This window comes from Passer montanus, unplaced genomic scaffold, assembly GCF_014805655.1.
Source record: "Passer montanus isolate IOZ18808 unplaced genomic scaffold, ASM1480565v1 scaffold43, whole genome shotgun sequence".
Taxonomy (NCBI): domain Eukaryota; kingdom Metazoa; phylum Chordata; class Aves; order Passeriformes; family Passeridae; genus Passer; species Passer montanus.
In genome coordinates, this window is record NW_024369151.1 from 6,126,265 (window position 1) to 6,151,670 (window position 25,406).

General features: G+C 43.4%; 1 protein-coding gene across 27 annotated transcripts in view; it reads right to left on the reverse strand.

Annotated features, from left to right (window-relative positions):
• Nucleotides 1-25,406, reverse strand: part of FNBP1 (formin binding protein 1) — a 93,445-nt gene that overhangs the window by 5,378 nt on the left and 62,661 nt on the right. For 2 of the 27 annotated variants that reach the window (XM_039720278.1, XM_039720274.1), the window contains exons 7-18: nucleotides 25,271-25,399; nucleotides 23,390-23,536; nucleotides 19,780-19,977; nucleotides 18,800-18,826; nucleotides 18,233-18,415; nucleotides 13,509-13,595; nucleotides 10,343-10,357; nucleotides 6,207-6,316; nucleotides 4,366-4,498; nucleotides 3,247-3,368; nucleotides 2,776-2,912; nucleotides 2,250-2,408 (exon numbers count right to left, since the gene is read on the reverse strand). In XM_039720278.1, coding sequence (XP_039576212.1) covers nucleotides 2,250-2,408; nucleotides 2,776-2,912; nucleotides 3,247-3,368; nucleotides 4,366-4,498; nucleotides 6,207-6,316; nucleotides 10,343-10,357; nucleotides 13,509-13,595; nucleotides 18,233-18,415; nucleotides 18,800-18,826; nucleotides 19,780-19,977; nucleotides 23,390-23,536; nucleotides 25,271-25,399 — 1,447 coding nt within the window. Of the gene's footprint in view, nucleotides 1-293; nucleotides 2,409-2,775; nucleotides 2,916-3,246; nucleotides 3,369-4,365; nucleotides 4,499-6,206; nucleotides 6,317-10,342; nucleotides 10,358-13,508; nucleotides 13,596-18,232; nucleotides 18,416-18,799; nucleotides 18,827-19,779; nucleotides 19,978-23,389; nucleotides 23,537-25,270; nucleotides 25,400-25,406 lie in introns of those variants that run through there. The other 25 variants (XM_039720276.1, XM_039720273.1, XM_039720279.1 and 22 more) reach the window with 24 other exon arrangements.

Below are 25,406 nucleotides of genomic sequence, written 5' to 3' on the forward strand. Positions count from 1 at the left end.
ATGTCATCAGGAGCCCTCACAGGGACTGGCAGGGCACAGAGCCAGCTTGGCTCCTCTAAGACCACCTGAGCACACAACTTACCTGTCCTGCTCAGCTCAGCTCTGCAGCAGAGCCCTGACAACACAGGCTGCAGCTGAGTGAAAAGCAGCTTCTCACAGAGCCCTGAGCTGGGGCACTGAGCTGCCCCTGGCTCGTGGCACACACACAGCCTGGCCAGGCAGGTGAGGCTGAGCCAGGGCTGGCAGTCACAGGGGCTGCTGAGTTCCCACCAGCCTTTGGTGGTGCCAGCTGCCCCTGGCTCGTGGCACACACACAGCCTGGCCAGGCAGGTGAGGCTGAGCCAGGGCTGGCACAGTCACAGGGGCTGCTGAGCTCCCACCCTGCTGCCACCAGCCTTTGGTGGTGCCAGCTGCCCAATCTTCTTTCCAAAAAGAGGAAAGGATTACTAAAGTTTGTGAAGTTTGCTTTAGTATTTACAATGTTATCTTCAGGAATGTCATCGCTTCCATTTCAAGGACTGAATCAAGTCACTTCTACCAATACCTTAAAAATGAATTTGCTGCTTGCAACAAAGTTCACCTTTTAAACACAGCAGCAATTCCTCCAAATCTTTATGCTGCATTCTATGAAGCATTCTCTTTTAGCTTTTCTTTTAAACCAGAGACTTGAGAAATAAAAGAGGTAAATGTTGTTCCTATACATTGGATATTCACAGATCCATTTGATTTGTTCCTGAAATCCAGCAAAATTTATGGAAAAACTTTTAATGATCTGAGAATCCTCCATTGTGGCTACAGACATGGCTGCAGCTGTGTCAGCCTTCACCCCTGGCACAGTTTGTTTTCACTCTGATGGAAGGTGTCCCTGCCATGGGAGAGGTTGCAATGAGAGGGTCCCTTCCAACCCAAACCAGTCTGTGACTCCATATTTCCAATCCTTCAGCCTTGTTCTGGATATAAAGGGGAATGGATGATCCATCTTTCAAAGGTTAATAAAAGCCAACAGAGGGGGCTAAACTTTTTGCACCCTTCTGCATCTCAACTGACTATGTATTTGCCATCAGGAACATAAAACTGCTGTATTATGGCAAAATAAAACAAGGCCCAGATTTTCACCTGCAGCAGGCAAGGCACTGCACTGATTAACACCCAACCCAGCACTGAACTGCTCGAGTTTCAATGCTGATTCACAGGTACAGTTGCAGTCCTCTCTTCCTGCTGCCCATAAACCCCCAAGAAAATGGTTCAGTTTGCTTTTGACTTGGATGAGGCTGCTTGTTTCACACCAAGAACTCTCAAGTCTAGGAAACACAATAATCTGAAGGATTAAATGACTGAATAAACACAAATTATTTAACACAGTGGAATCCTCACATCCTGATTTGAAACAGGGCTAAAATCTTTTGATTTCTCAGTGTATCCCATTACCAGGTGTTTAGCACTGGCATTTACTCCAGCCAGGTCTGCCCTGCAGCACTGCTTCCTTACATAAAACATTTGGGAAGAATTAAAAGCAACAAACAGCAGCTTATGGAGCCCAAACTCTGAATGCCTCCATTGATCTCATGTAAGCAAAAATTAAACCATTAGTTCTGGTCATCTGCAACAGCAAACACATCTGAAATGTAGCAAGGTGGGAAAGAACAGAGGAGCCTTCTCCATGTTTTACCCATTTATCAAGGACCACAGAGTGCTGTGTAGAGGGGTTTTGGTAAGATCTCTCCTTCCCCTTCCACACATTAAACTAAATTTTACCACCAGTTTTCAATCCAAAAGGTCCCCAGAACACAACAGGCTCTGAAAGGCTCCCACACAGACACAAACCAGCAGTCTAAATATTCCCTCCATAAAGTTCCACCGAGTGACTTTGGGACAAACAGCTCACTTGTGGATGTGTCTGAGGTGCCACCTGGGTATCTGAGGAGAGCCTGAACAATCCAAAGGGCTTTGTGCTTCCTGCACTAAGCTGGGCGTGCAATGGCAGTGACAGTAGAGCAAATACTGTCCAGGCAAAGCTGCATTTCCCCTCTGCTTTCAGGACTCCCCCACACTACCCTTCTCTGAGCAAGAAAAGCACATTTTTGCAGTACAACAAGCCATAATTAGTCCATGTACGGAATAATGCACTTGGTGGCATTGTACAGACTCTTAAAAGGCTCTATCTGCAACACAGAGCAGCTTCAGGCTTGGGTTATCTCTGTGAAAGCAAATAAAACAATAATAATAGCATTAAATATAGGTCATAGCACCTTTGGCATTTTTGTCCAAATAGACTTCAACATAGGAGGTGGGGACATAGCCCTCCTCATCTTCGTTCCTTCGGATCCGCGTCCAGCCGTCCCCTTTGTCCTCTTCTATCACATAGAGCATCTCTCCTTCTGCTACAGAGATTGTTCCTTCATTCTGACCTGAAACACACAGCAACAGGGACATCAGGCTGTGCTGCACAGCAGGAATCAGTAACTCAGACCACGGGTGGACAAAGCTTTTGGTGCATCACTGGCAGCAAGAAGAGGAGCTTATGATTCAGGAGGCAGCAGTGTGTACATAAAGAAACAGAACTGTGACCCTGACAGCAGAGTTTTGGTTCTTTCTCTTGTAGAGTTCCTGTGCAACAGGAGAAAAATCCCTGTCTTGGTGCCTTTCTACAGAATCACATCAGAGCCTCACTTGCCCCTTGGCTATTTAAGGTTTAATGAAGGTTTCCCACTGGCCCATGGCATATCAACTTTAAAAACTCCAGTCTGTGAAATGAGGGTAAAGTTTGAGTGATACCTTCAAATGTATAGAGAGCTTTACACGTTCCTATGGTGGGTAGTGGTTCTTCATCATCAAACTCATCGTCAAAGTCTGTTGCAGGTACTTTCATCTCAGTCTCCTGGCTTTGCTCTTCTGTGTAACTGCCATCGGGGCTGCTCAAGAGAGGAAAAACACAGCAACTATAGCAACCAACCTCAGCAGCAGAGAACCACTCAGTCACCAGGCTTGGGACAAGGGAGCAACTCCAGCTGGAGCAGCTCAGCGATTCCAGAGCTTGCTTGGAGCTGGCTGTGACTAGAGATGAGTGAGAAGCCTCATTTTTAATTGTAAAAGCTGTGAAAAAGCACTGGCTCAGAGCAGCGAGCGAGGGGGCTGTCACACAGCTCACCGCAGTCAGCAAGCAGCAATGTGAGGCAGGAGGAGGCTGCAGAGCCCTGGCGGTGCCTGCAGGGGCTCTGCCGAGCCCAGCCCGTACAGATACTGTACCTCTCCCGGTCCTGGGCACAGCTGTTCACTCCCGAGGGGTTCTGTGCCTCGTAGACCCCGCTCTGGCGCCGGGGCTGCTCGCTCCGAGCCGGCAGCCGCCCCTCCACCTCCGCCAGCCAGCCCTGCCACACAGACAGACAGACAGACTGTTCACCCTGTTCACCAAGCTACAGAACACACACTGGTTTGTAAGCATGTTCACATTTTCCTTGGAGTGGCAGTGCTCACTTGTTCAAATTCTGGATTGTCTTGCTGAAAAATACACTTATAGAAAATGTAGCTATTTTTTGGCCCTGGGTCCTGGAAGCACCCTGACAGAGAAGAGGTAACAGCCAGCAGGAGATGATGCTGCTCTAGTCACAACCAAGTAAAATCATGTGTGGCTGCTTAGAGCAGTCTGAGTAACACCAGAAACTCAGCAACTGCTGAATGCACAAGAACAAAAGCTGGGGAGAATGAAAGAACCACTGATTTCAAACGGGTAGGAAAGCAATGGATAGTAAAACCACATCTGAAATTAATGGGCTGTATCTGTTTATGTTCAAAGCATAATGTAGAAAGTGAAGTCTTTTCTCAGCTGTCTAATCCTTCTCATGTAATTATAATGGGCTTCATATATTCCAAACACTCCCCTTCTGTTCTGGAGATTTTATATCACTAAGCAGCTTCCTGTTCATGGCAGACTATTCCTTAAAACATATTTCATCTGATGGCTTCTGTCTTGCTGTTAGTCTCTAAATGATGCTTTGCATTTATGTCACTCTGATTTTCCACAGACGTCTGTAACATGATGCTTCAATCTATTTAATTAATTAAATAAGCATCTGAAGCCCTCTGGGCAGTCCAGAGAGCACTACATATTCTCTTCACCTCCACTTAGCACAATTTGTTTTCTGTGGCAAATTTAACTGTGGGCTGACTGCCACAGGAGATGGTGCAAGTTTGTGTGACACAAATCAGTCCAAAGACCCCAATTAATGCCACTGCTCAGATTGCCCTTGCCCTCACACACCAAAGTGCATCAATACATCTGGAAAATCCAGGAAGGCCCTGCTCAGACCTGAGCATTTGCTGAGCTGCTTTTTACTGAAATTTTTACTGAAATGTCTCTTCTCATACCTCGAATTTCTGAACTTCTAATCGCAGCTTTTCAATGTTCTGCCCAAGCTCTGCCAATCTGTGGTCCACGCTGGCTGCATCTCCCATCTGGGGGTTCTTGATGTACACATCTTTCATCTTTGTTAAGGCATCTCTGAGGGGCAAAACAAAAATCAAACACATTTAGTGCAGCTGGGGGTAAATGCCTTTAGTAAACTGTCTCCTCTTCACACTGAGGTTCAACCTAATCTGTTACAAAGGGAACTGAGAACACCCAGGTGGGGCTTTTGCCCTGTGTAGAACCAGCCATTAAAAAAGAACAGTAATATTATTTTGCAGAAGAGAATTTACACTGTCAGAGATAAAAAACAGTGAGTTACCTACAACGTGAGAATATACTTGATATTGATTTTTAGCCTGACATGGTTTTTTATGTACTACAACAGCACCTACTTGCTGCCCTGGGGAAAATAATAATAATAATAAATCTCACAACCATTGCAATCTATGACAGCTCCAACTTTCTAGACTAATATCTTTCCAGTTTTCAGGGCACACACAAACAGTTGAATCATTATCATCCATCACAGGCTGACCTCCAGTTGAGAAAGTGGAACAAAGATGTATCAATAACAGAAATGGAGGACAAACAAGAAATTCTCACCCTGCCTGTTGCAGCTTGTCTTTAGCAACCCAAATAATCTGAAAGATATTTATTTGTTTCACACTGCTTGAAAGGAAGCTGGCTCCAGATGGTTTGTGTTTGCCACAGCACAGGGACAGACAGACTCGAGGCTACAAAATGTGACCCTGCATCCAGCCTAGTCCCAGGGCAGCTTCTCTCAGCTGCTGAGGGACATTTCAGAGCTGAAAATGGAATTGTGGGCTGGTTTTAGGCACAACTATTCAGATTTTCTCTAGGCATTAGCTGGTGGGAGAGAGGTTAATGAGAGTCCCACGGCTCAAGTTAACACTCTTTATACTTTAGAGTTTCCCACCAAACTCTTGACAATTGCAATCCTGTGCCTTTGCCTTGTGTGTATGGAAACTGGGAAAAAGTGTGGGTGGCAAGGAAGTGGGACTGCTCTGTGCCTGAAGCCTTAAGGGACAATGTTGCAAACATATGAGTCACAATTATTACTGTTTGTTTAACTCTTATTTAACTGCTGGTGCTATTTTCTCCATCATAAACTATCTTCATTTAAACTTCACTCTGCTGCAATTCCGTATCTGATTTAATGCTGGGTTACCTCGGAATCAATACAGAACAGAAAGAAAAACCTGCACAGAGGCAAACCTAAGAGGTTACCACAGAGGAAAAAACCAAAGCAATGAGAAATCATTAACCATATGCAATTTTCTTTTCTCGTCTGTGATATGAAATATAAAGGAAAAATTCTGGGTTAGTAGGCAAAATAAATAGGTTCTTGAAAGCAAGCTGACACAAAATGTAGGCACATGTGTACAAATGCAAAGCAGTATTTAGGAAGAGACCAGTCTTGATATCCTCCAGGGAAGAAAAGTTCTGTGTCTCACAAACAAAACACGCTGAATCTTTAATGCAACTACAGAATGTGAACAAACACAAAGCACAAATACAGGCTGCCAGAATCAATTAAAAGTGTGTAGCTAAAATAGCCTTATTCTCAACCAGAATGATAAATGCAGCCTTGTAGAAAAAGCATTCACAGAAGCACAGGAGTCATTATCTTCCTGCTTCCAGGAAATCTGAGCTACAGATCAGACTTTGGATGATGCCATCATCTCGTAACAGCCTCTCCTGCTGGGATCTACCCTCATCCATCACACACAGGGGCTCTGCTCAGTGCAATTTCACTTTTCATTGGAGAGGTTTGACTCACCTTGAATCCATCTCTTTCTGAATGTCCCTGTTTAGTTCATCGACCTTTTGCTGAAGCTTCTTCCTTCTTTGCTCAGGTGGGAGATTGCTGAAGTCTTCTGGGCCTGCTCCCTGCACAGAGTGGAATGGAGGGTGGGGGGATAAGGGAAGAAAAATTAATAATCAAAGTCTGAAAGAATCCTTTGGGATTGCATTTTGAAAGCAGCTCAAAAAAACCTGTGCAAAATCACAGTGGTCTGAAGCATTGTTCTCATTTGCAGTGTGTTACCAGTCCCTGAATGGTGAGGAATCTGGATGCTCTCAAAATGATCCCAGGAACATCCTGCTTCCCTAACAGTGGCTAATGGAAGATCAGCTGGAGAATTCCAGAATTCAACAGCTAAGATGAGAAATTATTTTTATGTACAGTTGTATAATTTATTTTTTTTTTAACCAGAGTTCCCTTCTCATGGAAAGCTGATCCTGCCTTCTTTCACTCAGCTACAAACAGCATTCCAATAAAAGCAGTTCCTGGCTTTTATTCCCATGTCACAGTTGCACTTCTCCTGTGCACTGCTGACTGACTGCTGGTCCAGCACAGTTCAATTATGTCAGGGCTCTCCTGAGTACACCAAGCTAACAGAGGCATTCCCCACTGGACTCTGCAATTTCAAAAAACATGCTGCTTACTTTCCAGGGTCCACATTCCACGCCAAAGTTTCTCAGTTTTTTCTCTCTCACTTGTACTCACATAAAAACCAGAAGTTATATCAAAGCCATGGAATCAGTCAGTTTGGAATCATAACCAAAGGGAAAAAAAATAAAATGTGAAGACCACAGTGGTTACCTTTGTGTGATTCTGCTTGAAAACCCCTTTTCTGCCTTCTGCTATGTCTCCTCTTGATTGCCTCAATTTGATATGGCAGATAGATGACACATAAAATACATCCACACTCTTTTCTTCACAGTTACACCTATTTTTGTCTTGCCAGAAGGCAATGGAGGCAGATGGGTGGGCTACACTGAACACATATTAATAGTGATTAGTTGCACCATAAGGGAGTGAGGTTCTTGTGCATGAGCTTGAATTTGGGCAGCTTTTGCTCGTGTTGGCTTCTGCTCATTCCCTGTCCCATTTCCAAGGTGGAATATGGGAGATAGAAGGGTAAAAACACAAAGCTGAGTGACCAAATTCAGTGGTCTCAGCTTACTGAGAGCCTTGAGCAGGGCTGGGCCATCAGGCCTGCTAAAACACCAAATTTCTCTCTGAGGAGGAGGATTTAGAGGAGACACTGCCACGAAGCTGCTCGTTGGACCTTGGCTCTGTACTGAATGTGCTGGGGCTCTGGGACTTTCTCCTGCAGCTGTTCCAAACCAAGCTGGAGGTGGCAGAGGGCTGGAGGACAGCCACACACAGGTCACCTTCTCCTCTGGAGTGGCCGTCCCAAAGTCACAGAGCAGGCCTGGGGAAACTGCTGCTGTACTGATTGTCAGCCAAAGATGGCATGTGCTTCTGGTGAAGCTTTGATCATCTCTGCAATAATACACTTAAAATTCCATTTGTGAGACAATGAGAAAGCAAATTTAACACAAATTACTAAAAGTTATGCTGATTCTGAAACTTTACCCACACAGAGTCCTACCAGTGCTTACATTACTTGATGTGCCTGGTAGAGGAGAAATCTATTTTCATTTTTCTTTAACATTTAGATTTTGCTTGACAGCAACTCCCACATCACAACAGAGATGAGAGTGATTCAATCTATTTTATGGATAATCCACACTAAAACCACACACATCTTTTTAAGGCAAAGCATCTGGAAGCAGCTTTGTAAACAAACAAGCACTTACAGGAAAGTCTAGATAACATATTCTGACATATCCTCCTCACTTCTAAGCAGAAGTGAAAGCAGGCTTGAAAACATCCCCAGTTGTACATTAGTAGAATGCAACAGACAGAGTGAAATTTGGAAAAGCATCATTTTGGTACCTCGTTTTTGATTTTTCAACTTGATTCAAGAGTTCTAAGCTGGACTAAATCCAGCAGCTTGGCTCACAATGCTTCAGACCAAGGCAGGAGCTGTATGGAGCTGCACACCCGAGGCTGGCAGGTGACCTCACCCCAGCTTTAGGCTGTGCTCAGGAAGTTCCTATCAGAAACTGAGCCCCTGCTCCAGAAAGGAGAGTCGAGGAGCAGTTTTTGCACAAGCTGGGCACATTCCATGCTCTCAAGCACAAACACACCTGGGCTGCCTCTCAAGTTGTGGACATTGCCTACGTTTTTAGAAATGCTGCAGCAGTGAGGTGAGGGGAAAGCTGTGCTGTCTCTCATGTGCTGCTCACAAGGTCTCCTTGCAGAAAGAGACTGAGTTAGGATTCCAATTGTCCCAAGATGAAGGAGTGTGAAAACAGAGCCTGTGTTAGGACCAGTTTCTGGACTGAAGCTACGTGTGAGGAGAGCATCAGCTTTTTCAGCCTCCGTTTTGGCTCTTGCATAGTAGGATCTGAGAGGAGATTACAAAAAGATGCTTTTCTCCATCTGAGGTGAAAATGGGTCTCAGCCCTCCCTGCACATCTTTCCAAATTCTGCAAGTCCCAGGGAAAGGCCATGCCAGCCATTTTTGGAGGATTTATTCCTACATACAAAGGCTTAACTCAGCTACACAGCACACTAGCACTGTGAGCAAGAAAATGAGTGGAAATCTGGTACAAATGCAGTGGACTCCCAGGACAGAGGCTTGGCAGCAGCCAGAAGAAGGTTTGCAGGTATTCCAGGCACTCCCATCATTCCTAAGACCTACCACAGCTCTTCAGGGAGAAGCACCCTTGCTAAAGGAGCCCAAGAAAGTCACTGTGCTGCCAGAGCAGCAGCAGGACCCAAAACTGCCCGAGATGCTCCAGGCCCAGCTCTGGTGCCCATGATGAGCTGGATGAGCTGCCATGAGCAGAAGAGGCCCACAGTGATGTGTCCAAGCACGAGATAAATGTAGAATCCCAGAATAGTTTGTGTTGAAGGGGATCTTAAAGCTTATCTTGTTCCAACCCCCTGCCATGGCAGGGACACCTCCCACTATCCCAGGCTGCTCCAAGCCCTGTCCAGCCTGGCCTTGGACACTTCCAGGGATCCAGAGGCAGCCACAGCTGCTCTGGGCACCCTGTGCCAGGGCCTGCCCACCCTCCCAGGGAAGGGAAAGAGCACCCAAAGGCACAAACTGGTGAGCAGTAAGAGAACTTGGAAGCTGACACAGCTTAGGTGTCCCTGTGGATCCTCTGAGGTCCCCAGATGCCATCACTGGCTGTGGCCCTCGTGTGTTTGCACAAGGTGGGGCAGCACACCAGGCACATTCTCCTGCTGAGGGGCTCTCCAGGGCCAGAGGAATGTGGCCAAGCTGTGGGACATACAAGGTGTGGAGTGTCTGAAGCAAAGCAGTACCTTGTGCACGTAATTTGCTTTCCCAGGTCTGTCACCCCATCCCATTCCAGCTCAGTAACATCTTTATCTTACCACAGTTCAGGTAACCTTCCCAGCTGCATCCAAGATGGAATTTAAGATTCACACAGACTCATATCTCTCAATTTGCCAAGTCAAATCAGATTGAGTTAACCTTGTTGGTTAAGGTTTACAGAACTTTAATTAATGTCATTATTGGTTATTCTGAAGGACTACATAGGGCTGTAAAATGTAGGTGATTATGATGCAGATTTCCAGTAATACTGGACATGGAAAGCAAACTTTGCAGCTACTTTACACAGAAAGACATGCATGGCTCTCTGGAAAAAGTCCAGCAAGCACAGACACCTTTATTTTAATTTTTCCCCTTCTTTTAATGTTTTAATGTATACTTATACAATAGCAGAATTGCTTGATACGGTTTTTCTACATTTTCATAGCCCTAGATTATAATAGTGAAAACTAAACTACATATTAGAGTTAATTTTTTAGCAGCTTATTAGAAGACTGAATTCTGATCACCTCTATTAGACTCCAGACCTGTGTATTCAGATTTATCTGATAAATGTCAAAAAAAGCAAACACAAAGAAGAAACAAATTTAACAGTTAATTTCAGTGTCATGTCACATGTGGCACAGTGCACATTAAAACACACACAGGAAATTGTGATTAAAACACAGGACAGGCATGCTGTAAATGTGCTTACCAGCTTGAGAGAAAGCTTCATGTAAAATTGGAGAGATACAGGGTGGGGGGAGAGAGAGAAAAAACAACAATGCATCAGTAGAAGAGGAACTTTTTGAGGCTGATGTTACAATAAAATGACACAATCCCCTTGCTGTTGGAAGGCAAAATGGGTCACACTAACAGATCTGTGCAAAAGTTCACAAGATGGGCTTGGGCAGCTGCCACGACCTGGCCAGAAACAGGAATGGGAAGTGCAGGAGCTGGGCACAGGTGAGATCAGACCTGGACTGACTGACAGCAGCTACACCAACAACACTGGGAGCTCTCATCACAGCACTGAGGTGGGGAAAACTCACAGCTTGCAAATGCATGGGTGTCACTTTGGATCAAAAATGTGCTGAAATGCATCAGCCACTTCATGGAAGGGCTCTGGGGGGCCAGCCCTGAGCCAAACCTCCGTGGAGAGGAGAGGAGCAGCTCCAGCAGCACCCAGCACCAGGGACCTCCAGGGAATGCCTGGCTCTTGGCTGCAGCCAAAGGACAACACCCCTGGACTGTCCCTGTGGACTGCAGAGTGCTGCCCAGGAAGGCACAGAAAGCCATTTCACATTCTTGAACAATTCAGAAACAAATACTCAGACTCAAACGTACTTTGGCCAGTTGGACAAGGTCAGGCCCAAGGAGGAGGAAAAAAACCATCTATTCTCTTGACACCAAATTGGTTCTATGACAGCATGGTAAGACATTATTCAACCTCCTTAAATGACATACATGATCTAATTCTCCAGAAGTTACCACATTTCCTGGGACAGAGCCCAAACATTATCTTTTAGTTGTTTTGGGAAAGCAAGACTGAAAGCAGTGTGCCCATGGAGCAGCACCTGCCCTGCCTCACCTGCACACACAGCTCTGGGCAGGTGCCCCAGAAACTCCCAGGTGAACAACTGTGCCTGGGCACACAACCACCAAAATTCCCAAAGCCTCTTTCAGCACTGCAAAATGACAGAACAGCTGCAGCTCAGAAGGATTTCCAAGAGATAGGGGGACTGCCAGTGCTCAGTTCTGTGCCAAGCACAAGTGAGCTGCTGCTCAGGATCTAAAGCCAGATAGCAAAAGAGAATCCAAACTCCACCCAGCCTCCTCCTCCTCCTCCAGCAAGGGGCACTGAGCTGCCCTGCCAGCTTTCAGGGACAGTTGTGAAATGCTCCAACTACCCAACAAACTTGAGGGTATAAAAACACACACTCCATGTTAACAACAGCTGGAAGGTAAAAGCTGGGAAATGCCTCTCTCCAGGCAAGGATTTGTGCTGCCAGACTTGGGAACCTCTTTCCAGTCAAGTTCTCTGGCACTACCAACAGCTCCTGGCAATGGTGTTTTCAAACAGATGCTCCATTTCTAGCAAAAACACAGTTCATTAGGATGGGATTTAAAATAAAGGCTCCACACCTCTCGTGGGCAGCAGATTTAAGAAATACACTTTTTTTTTTCCTCCCCAAAAAAAAAAATTCCCATTAGTTACCAGGATTTTTACAGCAACACATGCCAGCCATTCAATGAAAATAAAAGGTCTTGAAATAATAGTGAAATGCTGCATGTGAACTGATCCTTCAGTGACAAGGCAGCAGTGACACTTCCCTCTGCAGTCCAGTCCATTAGGGAATAAACACATGATAATAATCACAGTGCCATGAAGAAATTCACCCTCTGAGCTAAAGAGGCCATTAAAAAAATAAAGCAAACAAAACCAATCCATTGGAGAGAGTAATCACAGAAGGAGAAAGAATGGTCTGAAGAAATTCAGCGTAGGCAGCTTGTGTTTGCATCATTGCTTTAGCACTCCTGTGAACTTTAGCATAGACATGATCAGCACAAATTGAGATTCTTGTACATAGATACAGACAAGACTCATGGTGCAGAATAAATATTTACCTATGAAGCACTCTAAAAAGGCACAAATGTATGCTACATGCGCTAGTGGCTAAACACTACTCACTCTAAAGGCACTAAATACTGGAGAATCAGCTGCATCAAGGCTATTCTTTTGCTGCAAATTCAGCAAATTTGAAAGGGATTACAGACACTGTATGCTCAATTCTTTTGCTGTTAAGTATGACAAAAATAGAGAACTTATTAATAGCATTTCCAAATAGTACATCAGGGATTGTTATAACCAGTATAAATAAAGCAGTTCATAGGCTGGAAACAATGAAATGCTGAAATAAGTCATGTTCACAGTTTTCCATTTCTGAAATTTATTGATAATTTTACATGACAGTGATTCAGTTAATATAAACAAATATAGGCAGATTGAAAATAAATCTGCATTAAACACTACATAACTACTTTTGCCCATTCTATTGGGTTTTCACAGCTAGAAACTTGCTCACAGCTCCTGGGAGAACAAAGGTGTTTTCCCTCTGAATGATCAAATAAGTTACAATTCCTTGAAATGAGCAAATGTGTTTCAAGTTGTCAATTTAAACCAAGCCTAGCTTAGTCTTGCAGGGAAAATAATAAAGAGTCTAAGAGCCACAAGCTTCAATAACACATGAGAGAGCATGAAAGCCAGCAGGTCCATGTGTTATTGGACAGTCACGGCCACTAACCTCACTTACAGAAAACAGGGTTGAAATAAATCACTGGACTTCCAGACATACAACCAAGAGGTAATTTTCTTTTCTTCCTTTCTTTTTTTTTTTTTTTTTTTTTTTAGTGGCCCTGTAACAATCTCCCCATACTTTGCTTTGTCCAAGTAGCAGATTTAGAGGTAACATATCTTGATTCCATGAACTATCATCATTGTAGACAGCTCACAGAAGCTTCCAAAGGCTCTAGGGAATGCTTCACAACCAAGGCACAGGATTCCTGTCCATGAGAGTTTGTGATGCTCATTAAATGACTGCATTCATTAAATCATTTAAAATAAATGTGCAGAACCTGTTCGCAAGACTTTGAATTTCACAGGTCCAGCTACTTTAATTGTGCCAATTTCAGCATTTCCAGGACTAGCAGACATTATCTTTCCTGCACATCACACTGTAAGCTGCCACCTGCCTCCCACCCAAATTTTCCTTGGCTCTTTGACAAAGCACATTGCCACAGCACACTGGGGCCGGCGTTGTAAGTGGGGTTAGCGACTGTGTAGCAACAGTATGGGCTGATCACACCATACTCAGACTTACAACATATTCCCTAGCCTCAACGGCACACGTGGGTGTCCCTAAAGTCCTCTTCATGAGTTCTTTGTGAATATACAAAGACTGTGTCTGCTGGTGAGTCAGCAAGAGAAAACACACATTGGTTACACCGGGGACGAGCGCGGCACCTCAGTGTTCAGTGCTTCTACAGCGAAAGACAGCTTGGTGTTTAACTACCCTCAAAGTGCAGAGTGGGAGCCTCCTGGGAGCCAGGTGGGTATTAAAAGTTCAGCATGCTCAGAGAGATCAGAAAACATGGTATTTTTAAATGCTTGTTTAAATACCAAGGTCAGAAGACATTTCTCTCGGTGCCACGGATTTAATGACCCCACCCACCAAAAAGTCCCAGGCTTGGCACAGAGAGACACTTTGGAACAAGTGTTCCCAGGGCAGGGAACAGAGCAGGTTGGAGAAGGGGTGCTTTGCCTGCTGCCTCTGCATGCTCACAGAACAAAGTACTGATCAGTGGGGCAGATTCAGGGCTGGGTGTGGAGGGACAGGAGTGCAGAGTGTCAGAGGAGACGGGGAGGGAGGGATGCAGCAACGGGTGCAATGGAAATAAAATCACATTGTAATGAAGTCAACAACTTCCACTAGAAAGGAAACCACAAAAATTTCCTCCGTGTGCTTTATGGAACTCGGATACTGACAGCAATGTCTGCCCCAGCTCCCAGAGCATCCTCCCTGCTCAGCCACTTCCCAGGCTCTGGGGAGAGGGAGGAAAGCCAAGTACAGAGCACACGGAGTCATTCAAAGGTGTAAGTTCTACCCCTGGATGTTGTTAGTTTGGAGGATTGCTCTTTGAAAAAAAGGTGCTGATGTTACTGCTGCTACAGCAATAAAACTAAAGAACACAAAATTAGTATCAACCAGCAGAATACCGAGTTTCCTTTGTCCTCCAAAAGGAATTAGAAAAAGCAGAGCAAGCATAAATGAAATTATGGGTTATGTAACTGGTTCCTCTTTCTCTGTGCTCTTCTGGCTTTAACTTCCCTAAAGAGATGAAGTTGATTTGAACTGCTATACTAATTTTATAGTGTCTTTTAAAACAGCTATTTGAAAAAAACATTCACAAAATTGTATGACAGCTTTTCCCCCTTCTCCTAGCTCTGATCCATAATAAGTGCTCTAACAGTTTCATGGTATTCTCTATAATGGACATTTCTGCTGCTGGGGTTAGAAGAAAAAAGCTTTGAGGGAAATATAAAAATGTGATTAGAAAACCATAGACACTGACCAGAGTCAGCACCTAAATATTTAATTTTTTTTTTTAACAGACTAGGATTTCATATTGGCAGTGACCACTGATACTGGTATTGGTTCCTCCACATTAACCTTGCATCTGTTGTGAATTGTTCAGGCATCTGTTTCCGTCCATGAAAACAAGATTCATTGGATTTTTGGTTTGGAAGCAAAATTAAAACCAGACTGGGCACAGAACATATCATAGCCAATTATATAATTTGTTTTAACAGTCACCAGCAATTTTGCCAAATGCAACATAAGATGCTAAACCAAAATTTTAAAAGAAAATTGCTAAAACACTCCTCCTCTCCAGACACATTCTGATCTCCCAGATTTCATAGAGGAGTTGTATGGGAATCCATTCCCGTGTTGTGTTTCAAGGATCAATTACAATGTGCAATTCCTGCTGCTGGAATTTGTCCTGCTACAGTCTCAGGACTTGCTCATGTCAAACAGTTACTTTTCTTTTCCTTATTCCTTAAGACAATGCAAAAAAAGAGTGTGATTCCATTTTCTCTGAAGTAAACTTTTTTCCCCTGGCTTTGTAGAATTTGAGAGCTCAGGTTTATTAAGAAATCCAGAGAGCACCTTCTTGGCAATTTGGCTGAATACTCTAAAATAAGATTTAAAGAGCCTTGTGGACACCTTCACTGAAGGTGTCTGGAGTGGAATTCTGCCAGGGAACAAACCCAGCAGTGCAGAGACAATTCAGAGCAAATGAAATGATCCAGAATCCCAACTTCTATTACACTGTGCTGCCCTGCTGGTCCCTGCACGACCTTGCAAAAAGTTGCTTCCCTGATGTACAGATCAAATGTTCTTCTTTTTCACCTAATAAATTTAAAGGATTTGTGGGTGGTTCTTGATTTTCTTTTTGCCTGGTTAGAATGATTTTATTTTTGAAGGTCATATGGCACTTTGATGATCTCTTAGTCTGACCATTTGTAAAATACAAATCACCAAGGAGCTCTAAAATGTGTATTTGACAAGTCTCCAAATGAGACAGAGCGAGTTGCCAGAGGTTTTCAGCCTCTCCTCCTCCTCCATATCTCCAAATGATCCAAGGGGCCTGAGTTCATCCCTCTGGGATAAGAGATGATGATCTGAACACTGGACTCCAAATCCTCAGGATGAGTCAGGCAGGAAAAGTATTTACATACAAACATCCTGGTAGCTGACAGGGGAAGGAAATGAAATAGCAAAAGAACACAGTGAAAGGTTTAAATGAAGATTTAGCAATAGCTCTTCCTTGCACATTCTCAGTGAATGTGTCAGCAGAAATCTGAGGGATTCCAGAGAAGACTATAGGACATTGTTCTCATTACTTTGCCTTTCACACAAAGGACTTAAAACAATATGGCATGCAGAATTCTTAAGGGGTGCTTGGATTTCTTAGCTATTTAATACATAAAATAATGGCCTTCCTTCAGGAACTGTGAAAAGCAGTTTGTTATAATTGTTAGTTTTAATTGCTTATATGGCCAAGCAATCAGTCAGTAGGGATTTGTAAATACAAACTGGTGAAGTGCCCATGGAACTACAAACCAGTATTTTTAAGTCAAGTAGGAAATACTCATTTCAACATTCTGTTCTCTGCATGCCACTATGGAGCATTAGATTGCCACACACCCCCTGACATCCAGCAGTGCCTTCACCCCAAAGTGACCCAGCACTGCCCAGGACAAGGAGGGCTCCAGCTGCCACCCCTGGAGTGGTGCCACCACCCAGCACACCCTCAGCTCTGCTGCTGCACAAGCAGAACTGAAACTCTGTCTCCACCTGGAAAAACCACTGAGAAAAGATGCTCTGAGCCAAATTGAAACTGAGGTAAGGAGGGACACGTACAGAACCTGCCTTTGGAGAGCTTAGAAACTTCCCACTTCCCCAATGAAACAGGGATGGGAAGAAATGGGATTTTTTGTGTTCTAAATATCCCATTAAATGGCAATTTCCTAGCAAAGAACTGAAACTGTTTAAAACATCTTTATTTTTAACTGTTCTGTCTGTAACCAGATGAGACAGTGCATTGTTTACAGCACTGCTCTCAGTTCTTTGGAACCAACCACTGAAGTTCCCCATGGAAATCATCTCTGCTTTTATACAGCTCCAGTCATCAGACCTAAATGAGTGCCTGGAGCAGAATTTGGGCTTTTTTAAGTAGTCACTTCCTCACTGCTAGTGTCTGCTCTAAAAAACATTTAAAATACTGAACACTTTTGTCTTCTTCCTGTAATTTTCACAGGAGAAAATAATTCTAAGGGTTTCACCTAGGAGGCAAAGCCACACTGTGCCAGCAAATTTTCAGTAGAGCCATGCCATGTGTGAGTTTCTGGCAAGATAAAGCCTTATTTTTGTTTGAAAAATGGCAAATGTTATCTCAGGGACCTGACATTTTATTTACTGCTTATGAAGACCACCAATGAGAGGATTTAATTCCACACAAACCCTTCAGCATTGGTTCATGAATATAACCACAGCTGCTGTCAGCAACAGGAACAGCAGCTGACCTGGAAAACCTCAGGCCATATTTCCTTCTTTATCAACAGCAAAGGAAACAGGGACACTGAGCTTGGAACAGTGGTGATGTGTCACAAAGTGTTGGTCCAGTGTGACCTAAACCCAGGTGAATCCACAAATCCATGGAGGCTTTCAGCATCTTTCCTCCAGCACTGACACTGCACTGCAGCTGCTGGCAGGGGAATCCCAAATCCTGCTCCCTCAGAAGCTCTCCTCTGTCATTTGGAGCTTGCATACTGCACCATAAAGCTTTTGCACACAGAATATGATTTTAAACTGTGCATTGTGGTGCTGGGAATTGTGTCCCAGTCTCCCCTGAGCTGGCAGCTCTGGCTTAAAGCACACATGGACCATGGAAAGCTTTGTTACCACCCAGGGTCAGTTCACTTTCCTCCTCTCACCAGTTTCTTTGTCAAGACTCAGAGTTCCTACCCAAACTAACACTGCAGCACCTGAACCATGAGCTGAGTGACTGGAACAAAGTTCCCACTGCTCCAGTGACAATGTCACATCATTCCAGACTGAGCTTTCACCAACTGCAATCACAATTATTATCTCCTAGAAGCTCTCCTAATTTGCTCATCTCCTTCTGACAGACATTGAGCTGAACCCCCCCTGCAGAGAGAAAAACTAAAGACTTTGACTTCTTACATGAGCATTACTCCATGTTCAGCTCCTCCTTCCCTATTTTATCCAGCCCCCTCCATCCCCAAGACACCCAGATGGGTAATTTCCATCAGGAACTGCACTTTTTGTGGTTTCATTGTGGGGGTTTTGACTACAAATGGCTTCATATGTTGGGAACCCTTGGATTTGTCTGCATGTTATGATAAAACACAATGGAACCGTTCACAAAACAAAAGTTTTTACATAACAGAACGTGCAATAAAAGCGCAAGGAAGAAAAGAGAGAAAGAGAGAGAGAGAGGTATCCAGAGGAGAACTTACCCCGCGCTTTAGGCTCCTGAAGCAGTGGATTTTGGGTTTGGAGGTCATGAACTCGTTGAAGCGATGGGAGAGGGGTTCCTTTTGCTGCTTGGGAGACTGGGGGCCGTTGGGAACAGCAGAGGGTGAGGCAGAGGCAGGGGGAGGAGGAGGGGGCTGATGGGGGGATGTTAAAAGGGACATAAGCTACGTATAAGAGATGGAGAAGTGACAGAATAAAAACCAAAATAAAAAGATAAAACACAAAACGAAAATAAGCATCAAAACCAATATTTGAAATCCAGAGAAAAAACCAATTAAATAATTAAATATTAAAGGCCATGGTTTAAAAGAGGGGAGAAAGCAGTACTTAAGAGTCGTGTTAAATGAAGAGTTGTGATAAATGAAAGTATTAGTAAGTGATGCAACAGAAGAGTAACACAAAGGTATTTTGAAGGAAGCTCATGCAGACTCTTCCATGCAGCACTATCCCCATAAATTGCCCTGTTCTGCTCTGTGGACAGCTGCAATAATGCATATGGATAGAGCTTTCAAATACCTGAATTTAAATGGATCAGATAAGGAAGGTACCTTAGTGCCCAGTAGCGTTTCTATTATCTGGAAAACAACAAACCACATTCCTTCCTGCTTCCAAATCATACCTCAGCAACGTGCATCACACTTCACTTGTACAGATCACTCTATGAATTTGCTCAGGAGTTAGTCCTGCTTGTGTTTTTATTCTGGCTACACTGATGTAAGCACCAGACAGCAAGTCCTCTCCCACACCAGCACTACAGGAATGACCCCTTGAGAAGATGGAGATTTTTAAAATTCAAATTTAAGTGGTTTGGTAAAGGGTCAGAGCAAGAGTGAGGTCAAAACAACAAAGCTATTCTGGGCTTTCATCAGTGTTACTGAAACCTGATTGAGTCCAGTCCCCCTGGCACGTCCTGGTAACCCCAGATAAATGCTGCCATGCATTATGGTGTAAAGTATGACAGTGGGATGAAAAAGGTTTAATGGGTACATAAGTTAATATGGTCTTTTAAACAGTCAACTGCTCAGTTAGTTCTGCTCCATTAGTTGTGCTTCAGAGTGAATCCCAGCAATTCCCTGCTCCCAGCCACCCACCTGCTGACCCCAGTGCACAGACTGGAAAGACAACGCAAATGGAAAGCCAAGGAGAGTTGGAGGAGTGTCAAAACAGTAACGCCACACTGAAGCTTCCCACAGGTAACAATGTTAGTTGGCACACATGGCACTAGGTAAGTGGTTTACAACTCCTTCTCCGAGTTAGGAACAGAAATGGACCATGGCAGAGACGTGACAACTTAAATTAATTTAAAAACTGCAACATAATTAAATTATACAAGAAAAAAATAATTAAAGTTATAAAGAAACTTAAGTAACCAAAGACTACAACAAAACACCATATTAAGACATCAGTCATTAACTTTCTGAATCTAAAATTCTCTTTTAAAAAACTAAACTTGCCAAGATTACTAGACAAGACACAGGTTAATCACAAAACACATACTAGCACCAAGCTCAAGTCTACAAATCAGTACCTTATTTTTCTTGATGAATGGCCATAACTTGCCCTTGGATTTGCTACCGAACTTGGGCTCTGACTTCCCATCCCCTCTGGAGTTGGAAAGGCTGGATTCAGACACTGTCCTCTTCATGGGCTGCGTGAAATCCTCAAAGTCGACGTCTCCCGGGGGCTCGAACCCTGATTTAAAGGCTTCTATTACCATCTGGGAATCCTGGAATGGGACACACCAACACAGCAGTGAACATCTCAGGTGAGGCATGACATCAGACTGGTGGCACTTTAAGGCAGAACAGGAAGGTTTGTCAGTGTGGGACCAACCCTGGCAGTGACCAGCTCATTCCTGGGAATTAATGCCCTTCCAGAGTCCAGGATCAATGAAAGTCTCTACATCTTCTGCTGAAAAGGAGTAAGAGCTTATGAACTTTACTGACTGGACAAGCAAATCACACTTCAGTAAGTGTTTCATAACAAAGATTTAAGGTACAGATTTGCTGGAATACAGCTGTTAGCAAATCAGAGGAAAATCCCAATAAAGACTCCTATAAAGCAGAGCTCTTGTGTGATCACTCTGCCACAAGTCAACAAGTTGGTTGTGAATTTAGTGGCAGTAAATGGCTGTAAATGTTTCATGAGCTTTACCCAACATCTGAGCAGTCCAAGGTCACACCAGCAGCCCTGTGCCCTAGTGTGGGAGCCACTGAAGCCAAACTCCCTTTTGGCACTGCTTGGAGGCATCTAAGTCAGCCACAAACTGTAGACTGTGTATAATGGCTTTGCTCTTTTGTTTTGGACAGAGGGAAAAGAAAAAAAAACCAAACAAATCAAAGTCAAACCAATCCATAGCTTTCTTCCTACTCAAGTCTACAAACAAAATTAATTATACATAAGATCAAATTCAGACCTCAGCTTGCCAAATGCATTTAAATCTAATGGACTCAGGAAAAAATATCCTAATAGATGTATCTACTTGTTTCCTTGGGAAGAGAGATTATGTTATACTCTAACAGCTGTATTCCAAGATCACTAGAGATGCTGTGCATTGGCACAAAAATATATTATTATTCACTAGAGAAGAGCATCACTGCCCTGTTACATAAAAAGAACTTGTTGCTTTTAGGGCATTTCACAGGTTCTGTGAATGGCTCGAGGTAAAATGCTGCTCAGGAGAAATCTGCTGGGATATAAACATATCCAGAGGACAGGCTCCATTGAGCAAAACACAGATAACAGGAAAAGCTTTGCAAAAGTCTTCATGGGATTGTGAAGATCAACATGGATTTAAGATCCTCAGTCTATCATGTGGCACCATGAAATTCCTACATGAGTATGAGTTTTAGGGAGGTAGAACAGCACTTTCCATTATCCCATCCTTGTTTGACATTAAAACTTCCTGAGATCTATGAAAGTGATATGAAGAAGGATTAAAGAAGAGGGGAAAGAGTGGGAAAAGCTGAGGGAATTGGGAATGCTCAGCCTGGAAAAGAGAAGGCTTTAGGGTAACTCAGCTGCTGCCTCCCAGTACCTAAGGGGAGCCTACAGGAAAGATGGAGAGACTGTTTACAAGAGCCTGGGGTCTGTGGAGGCCCCATCCTTGGAAGTGCTCCAGGCAAGGTTGGACAGGCCTTGGAGCAGCCTGGGATAGTGGAAGGTGTCCCTGAACATGGCAGAGGGTGGAACTGGATGGGCTTTAAGGTCCCTTCCCACCCAAACCATTCTCTGATTCTAAGAGATTGCACTATGTTATATTAAATTCTCCACCAGTATTTTACCCTGTGCATGGAGCTTTTCCCTTTTTCCCCTCTGAATTTTACAGTGTTCCTTCCATTTATTCAAAACATCATTCCACTACAATGGAGCTAAAAATAACCAGCATGCTCCATATATCACAGAGATAATGTCATAACAGGAACTCCAAGCCCATAACAAATTCAGTTTATCTGCTGCTAGAGCCCTCTGAATCAGGCTCTGCACAGGTTCACCTGGCAGTCACCACAGCTCACACTTGCCACACGACCTTTGTGTTGCTCAAGTGGTTAGAAAAGGGAAATGGAAAAAAAAAAAGTTTAAAACTGACTTAGAATAACAGCAAACCAGTATTCTCTGCTAAGTCCAGGCAGTTTCTGTTGGCATTAACAGGAATTCTATGCAGTGCAGTGAGGGCACAAAGCAATCCTATTTACACTGTTGCATGTTTAATACCCAATCCAGTACTTTCATTATAATCAACACAGTTGGAAATGACTGCTCCCGAGAGGAAAAAATCCTTAAAGATATTTAAGGAGAAAGAACTCTTTATGAACATAACTATTTTCAGACAGGACACACTAAACTCTCTGTAGCTGCTCAGATATAACTATTTTGGTTAAATACATTTTTGTCAGCACAGTGTTTACAGGAAATCCTGGTCAATTCAGTTATCAATGCTCAAAGTCATCATTTTCCAGTGTCACACTTGTGTATGAGCCATCATGGACTTGTTTGTGAGTAAGAGAACATAAAATTCACCCTGATTCCAACACCCAGTTTAATTTCCATGTGTTTTGCTAAGACTTGGGCAGAGTGTAGGCTGAGATATGAATCTCCCCAGCATGATTTCACCATGCAGCACCAAAAGCTGTACCTCAAGTAGAGTGTGCTGTTCTAATATGGGAATTGCTGCCCCAATTCCCCCTTTTCCCACCCAGAGGGTAGATTTCAGATCCCTGAGTTTCCTATGCTGCTTTCTCTGAGATCATTGCTGAACAGAGAGTAGAGGATTAATTTCAAAACTTCAGCCTCAGGGTTATGCTGCCAGTTCATGGCTCCAGGCACTGAACAGCTCAGAAAAGATTCCAGTGAAAAACGTCTGGGAAATTCAAACAGGCAGCAAGACACTTGCTGTCAGCATTTGGAGCACTAATGTGATCCATGAGAAAGGCTGGAAGAACAGAGGCTTCATGCAGGAAGGGAGCAGATCACTCTGCAAACAAAACAGAAAACACATTTGGCCTTGTGGTCACTGTGCATCAGGAAGCCCAACTGAAATCTTTATCAGCTTTTCTATCAGAGAGGTTTCTTTGCATCCTGTGAAGGAAAATAATGTTCAGACATCAAGATTTGCTCATTTACAGATTGCCAGCAAACCTCAAACCTGCAAAGAAATCTTTTACAGAAAGATTTTCTGATAGTTCCTGTAGTCAATACTTTAAATACTTTAATTATTATAAAGCTAACTGGAATTAAGGAATTTCTGAAACAGACAGTTTTCTGTTTATGAGACATAGAAACCACCTTTATAAGAATTGGTGATTAAGCATCTGAAGTTATGTCCAACAATACATGCTGATGCCTACTTTTAAATTGCAATATTCAAAAAGTAAGTATCCTAATAAAATGACAGACTATTCCTTAATAAAAAATAAAAAATTAAAAAGTATTGCAGGAAAAGCATTTCTGGATGTTAAGTAGATTTGGGGAATAATCTGAGCACATCCTGCCTCAGACAAAGCAGCTTGGGACAAGAAGCTGTTCTTTGGTTTAATTCCGTGACTGCAAAGCTCTTGTGCTGAGCCTGGGCCCAGCATTTCAGTCTCCATGAATCTAAAACCAATACTAAATATGAGACCCAACAATGCAACACTTACATTCTTGTGATCCACAGATTCTGCAGCCTTTGTTATCTCATCCAGACACTTCCCAATGATGGGGATCACTTGGCGGTCGACTTTTGCAAAGGTTTTCATGGATTCTCCTATCCTCACGATTCTTCTTTCCTCCATCTCTTGTATTTTCTAAAATATTACATTTCATTCAGGTCAAACATCAAGATTAACTTCACAGTTTCACCCAGTTTTCCTCTCCAGCTTACATCAACTACTTTAAAACTTAAGGATTAAATATATTTTTAAGAACAAACTAGGACAGCTGTTCTCAGGAAGGTACCAGGTGATACTGTTCCCTCACACATCAAAATGTCATTCTTAAAGTAATCTCTTTTACTATTACTGGAAAATTTTCATTTAACTTTTTATGTTAAAAAATGCTGATTTGTCAAACTCCAGCTTTAGACTTTTGTAAGGATGGTTCCTAAGGCTTTTAAAAGAATTTCTGCAACAAATCCTTTCATTTTCTGTGCACATTCAGAACAATCTCATTTTCATTCCACTGTAGAATCCAAGGAAACAAACATCTTGATGTGTCCCCTGCTTTTCCCTAGAAGGGAATTTTTGGTGTTTAGGGAGTCCTGTACATCATGTTTTGTTCACAGTACATCACGTATTGATGTATTCATGCACAATAAAAATATAATTTGTTGTTCACAGCACAGCTCCTCACTGCTCAGTGGATTCAGTTCCAGGATCTCCAGCATCCCTTCCAGGGGGCTCTCCTTTACCACAAAGGGAAACTGAACATGGCATAATTCCATTATGACAAATTACAGCAGGGTACAGAAGGGCATGAACAGGAGCAGCCTGTTTCACACTGGGCTGCAGGACCCGTCAATTTAAAAATCCCCTTTGCCTTCACTGATCCACAAGCAACATCAATTCTTTACAAAACAACTTATTTCAACATTTAAAAGCAAGCCCTGGAGCTCACTGGTGCACTGACAGGGAAGAGCACACATCTGCAGGACTGGACCATGCCCACCTACAGATCAGAGTGCTCCTCAGCCCCAGCATTTCCTTGATTCCAGGAACAGCTATCTCAAGGCATTGGTTTGAAATACCATGAGGCAAAAGAGGAGGTGTCCATTTGGCTCACAAGTTTCAGCAGTGGGTAAGAAGTGCCTGTTTGCCACGCAAATATCAGCCATTGCTCATCTGGTGACAAGCATGTGACATGTCCTCCCTTGAAAAGGTTGGATTTTCCACTTCTGATGCTCATGACCCATTACAAGGGAACAGTCATTTAGAAGTTCTGTTCTACTACATTAACCTCAATTCATTCATTCAAGCACAAACTCAGAACTTCACTCAGAATGAATCTGATGGCTTTTTTTATTCTTCCTCTGCAGCCTGTCCTTAGGCACCCTAAGACAATCAGCAGCTTGCTTCAAACCCTTTGGACTCACTGCTGCAGAATTCTTGTGGTTCCCATTTAACCATCTGTGCAGCCTGGTTTGAACACAGGTTATAAAGGGCTGCTGGACTTCACAGATGCAGCAATGCCCAGCTGCCTCCTGCCCCAACAATGCCAGTGATGCTCTCCCTCATGCCCAGCTGCACAGACACAGGAGCTGAACAGAGAAAGATTGTGAGGATTCCAAAGGCTGTCCTCATCTGTCACGACACTTCAACGTCACCTTCCTGGTGTGTTATTCATCCCTTTATATCCAAATTTAAGAAAAACGGATAATTTATCCTACTGTCTCTCAGAGTAGCAGATTGCATGGAAAATTTGCTAAGAATGACCAAAAAAAATCACCCAAAATTAAAAGTCAGGGTCATAGAATTGAGGTGATGAGTAAGATATTCTTGTCACAGGATTGTGGGCTACTCTAGAGCCCTTCCAGTGACCCTTACCTGGAAGATGTTTGGTATGTGTGTGTAGTAATGTTCATGTTGCTCACTGTTGAACTTCTGTAGGGTGGAAGAATATTCAGCTTTGCTGTCTTCTGCCATTTGATGTCTTAGCTGGGCTTGCTGTCTTGCCTGTGGA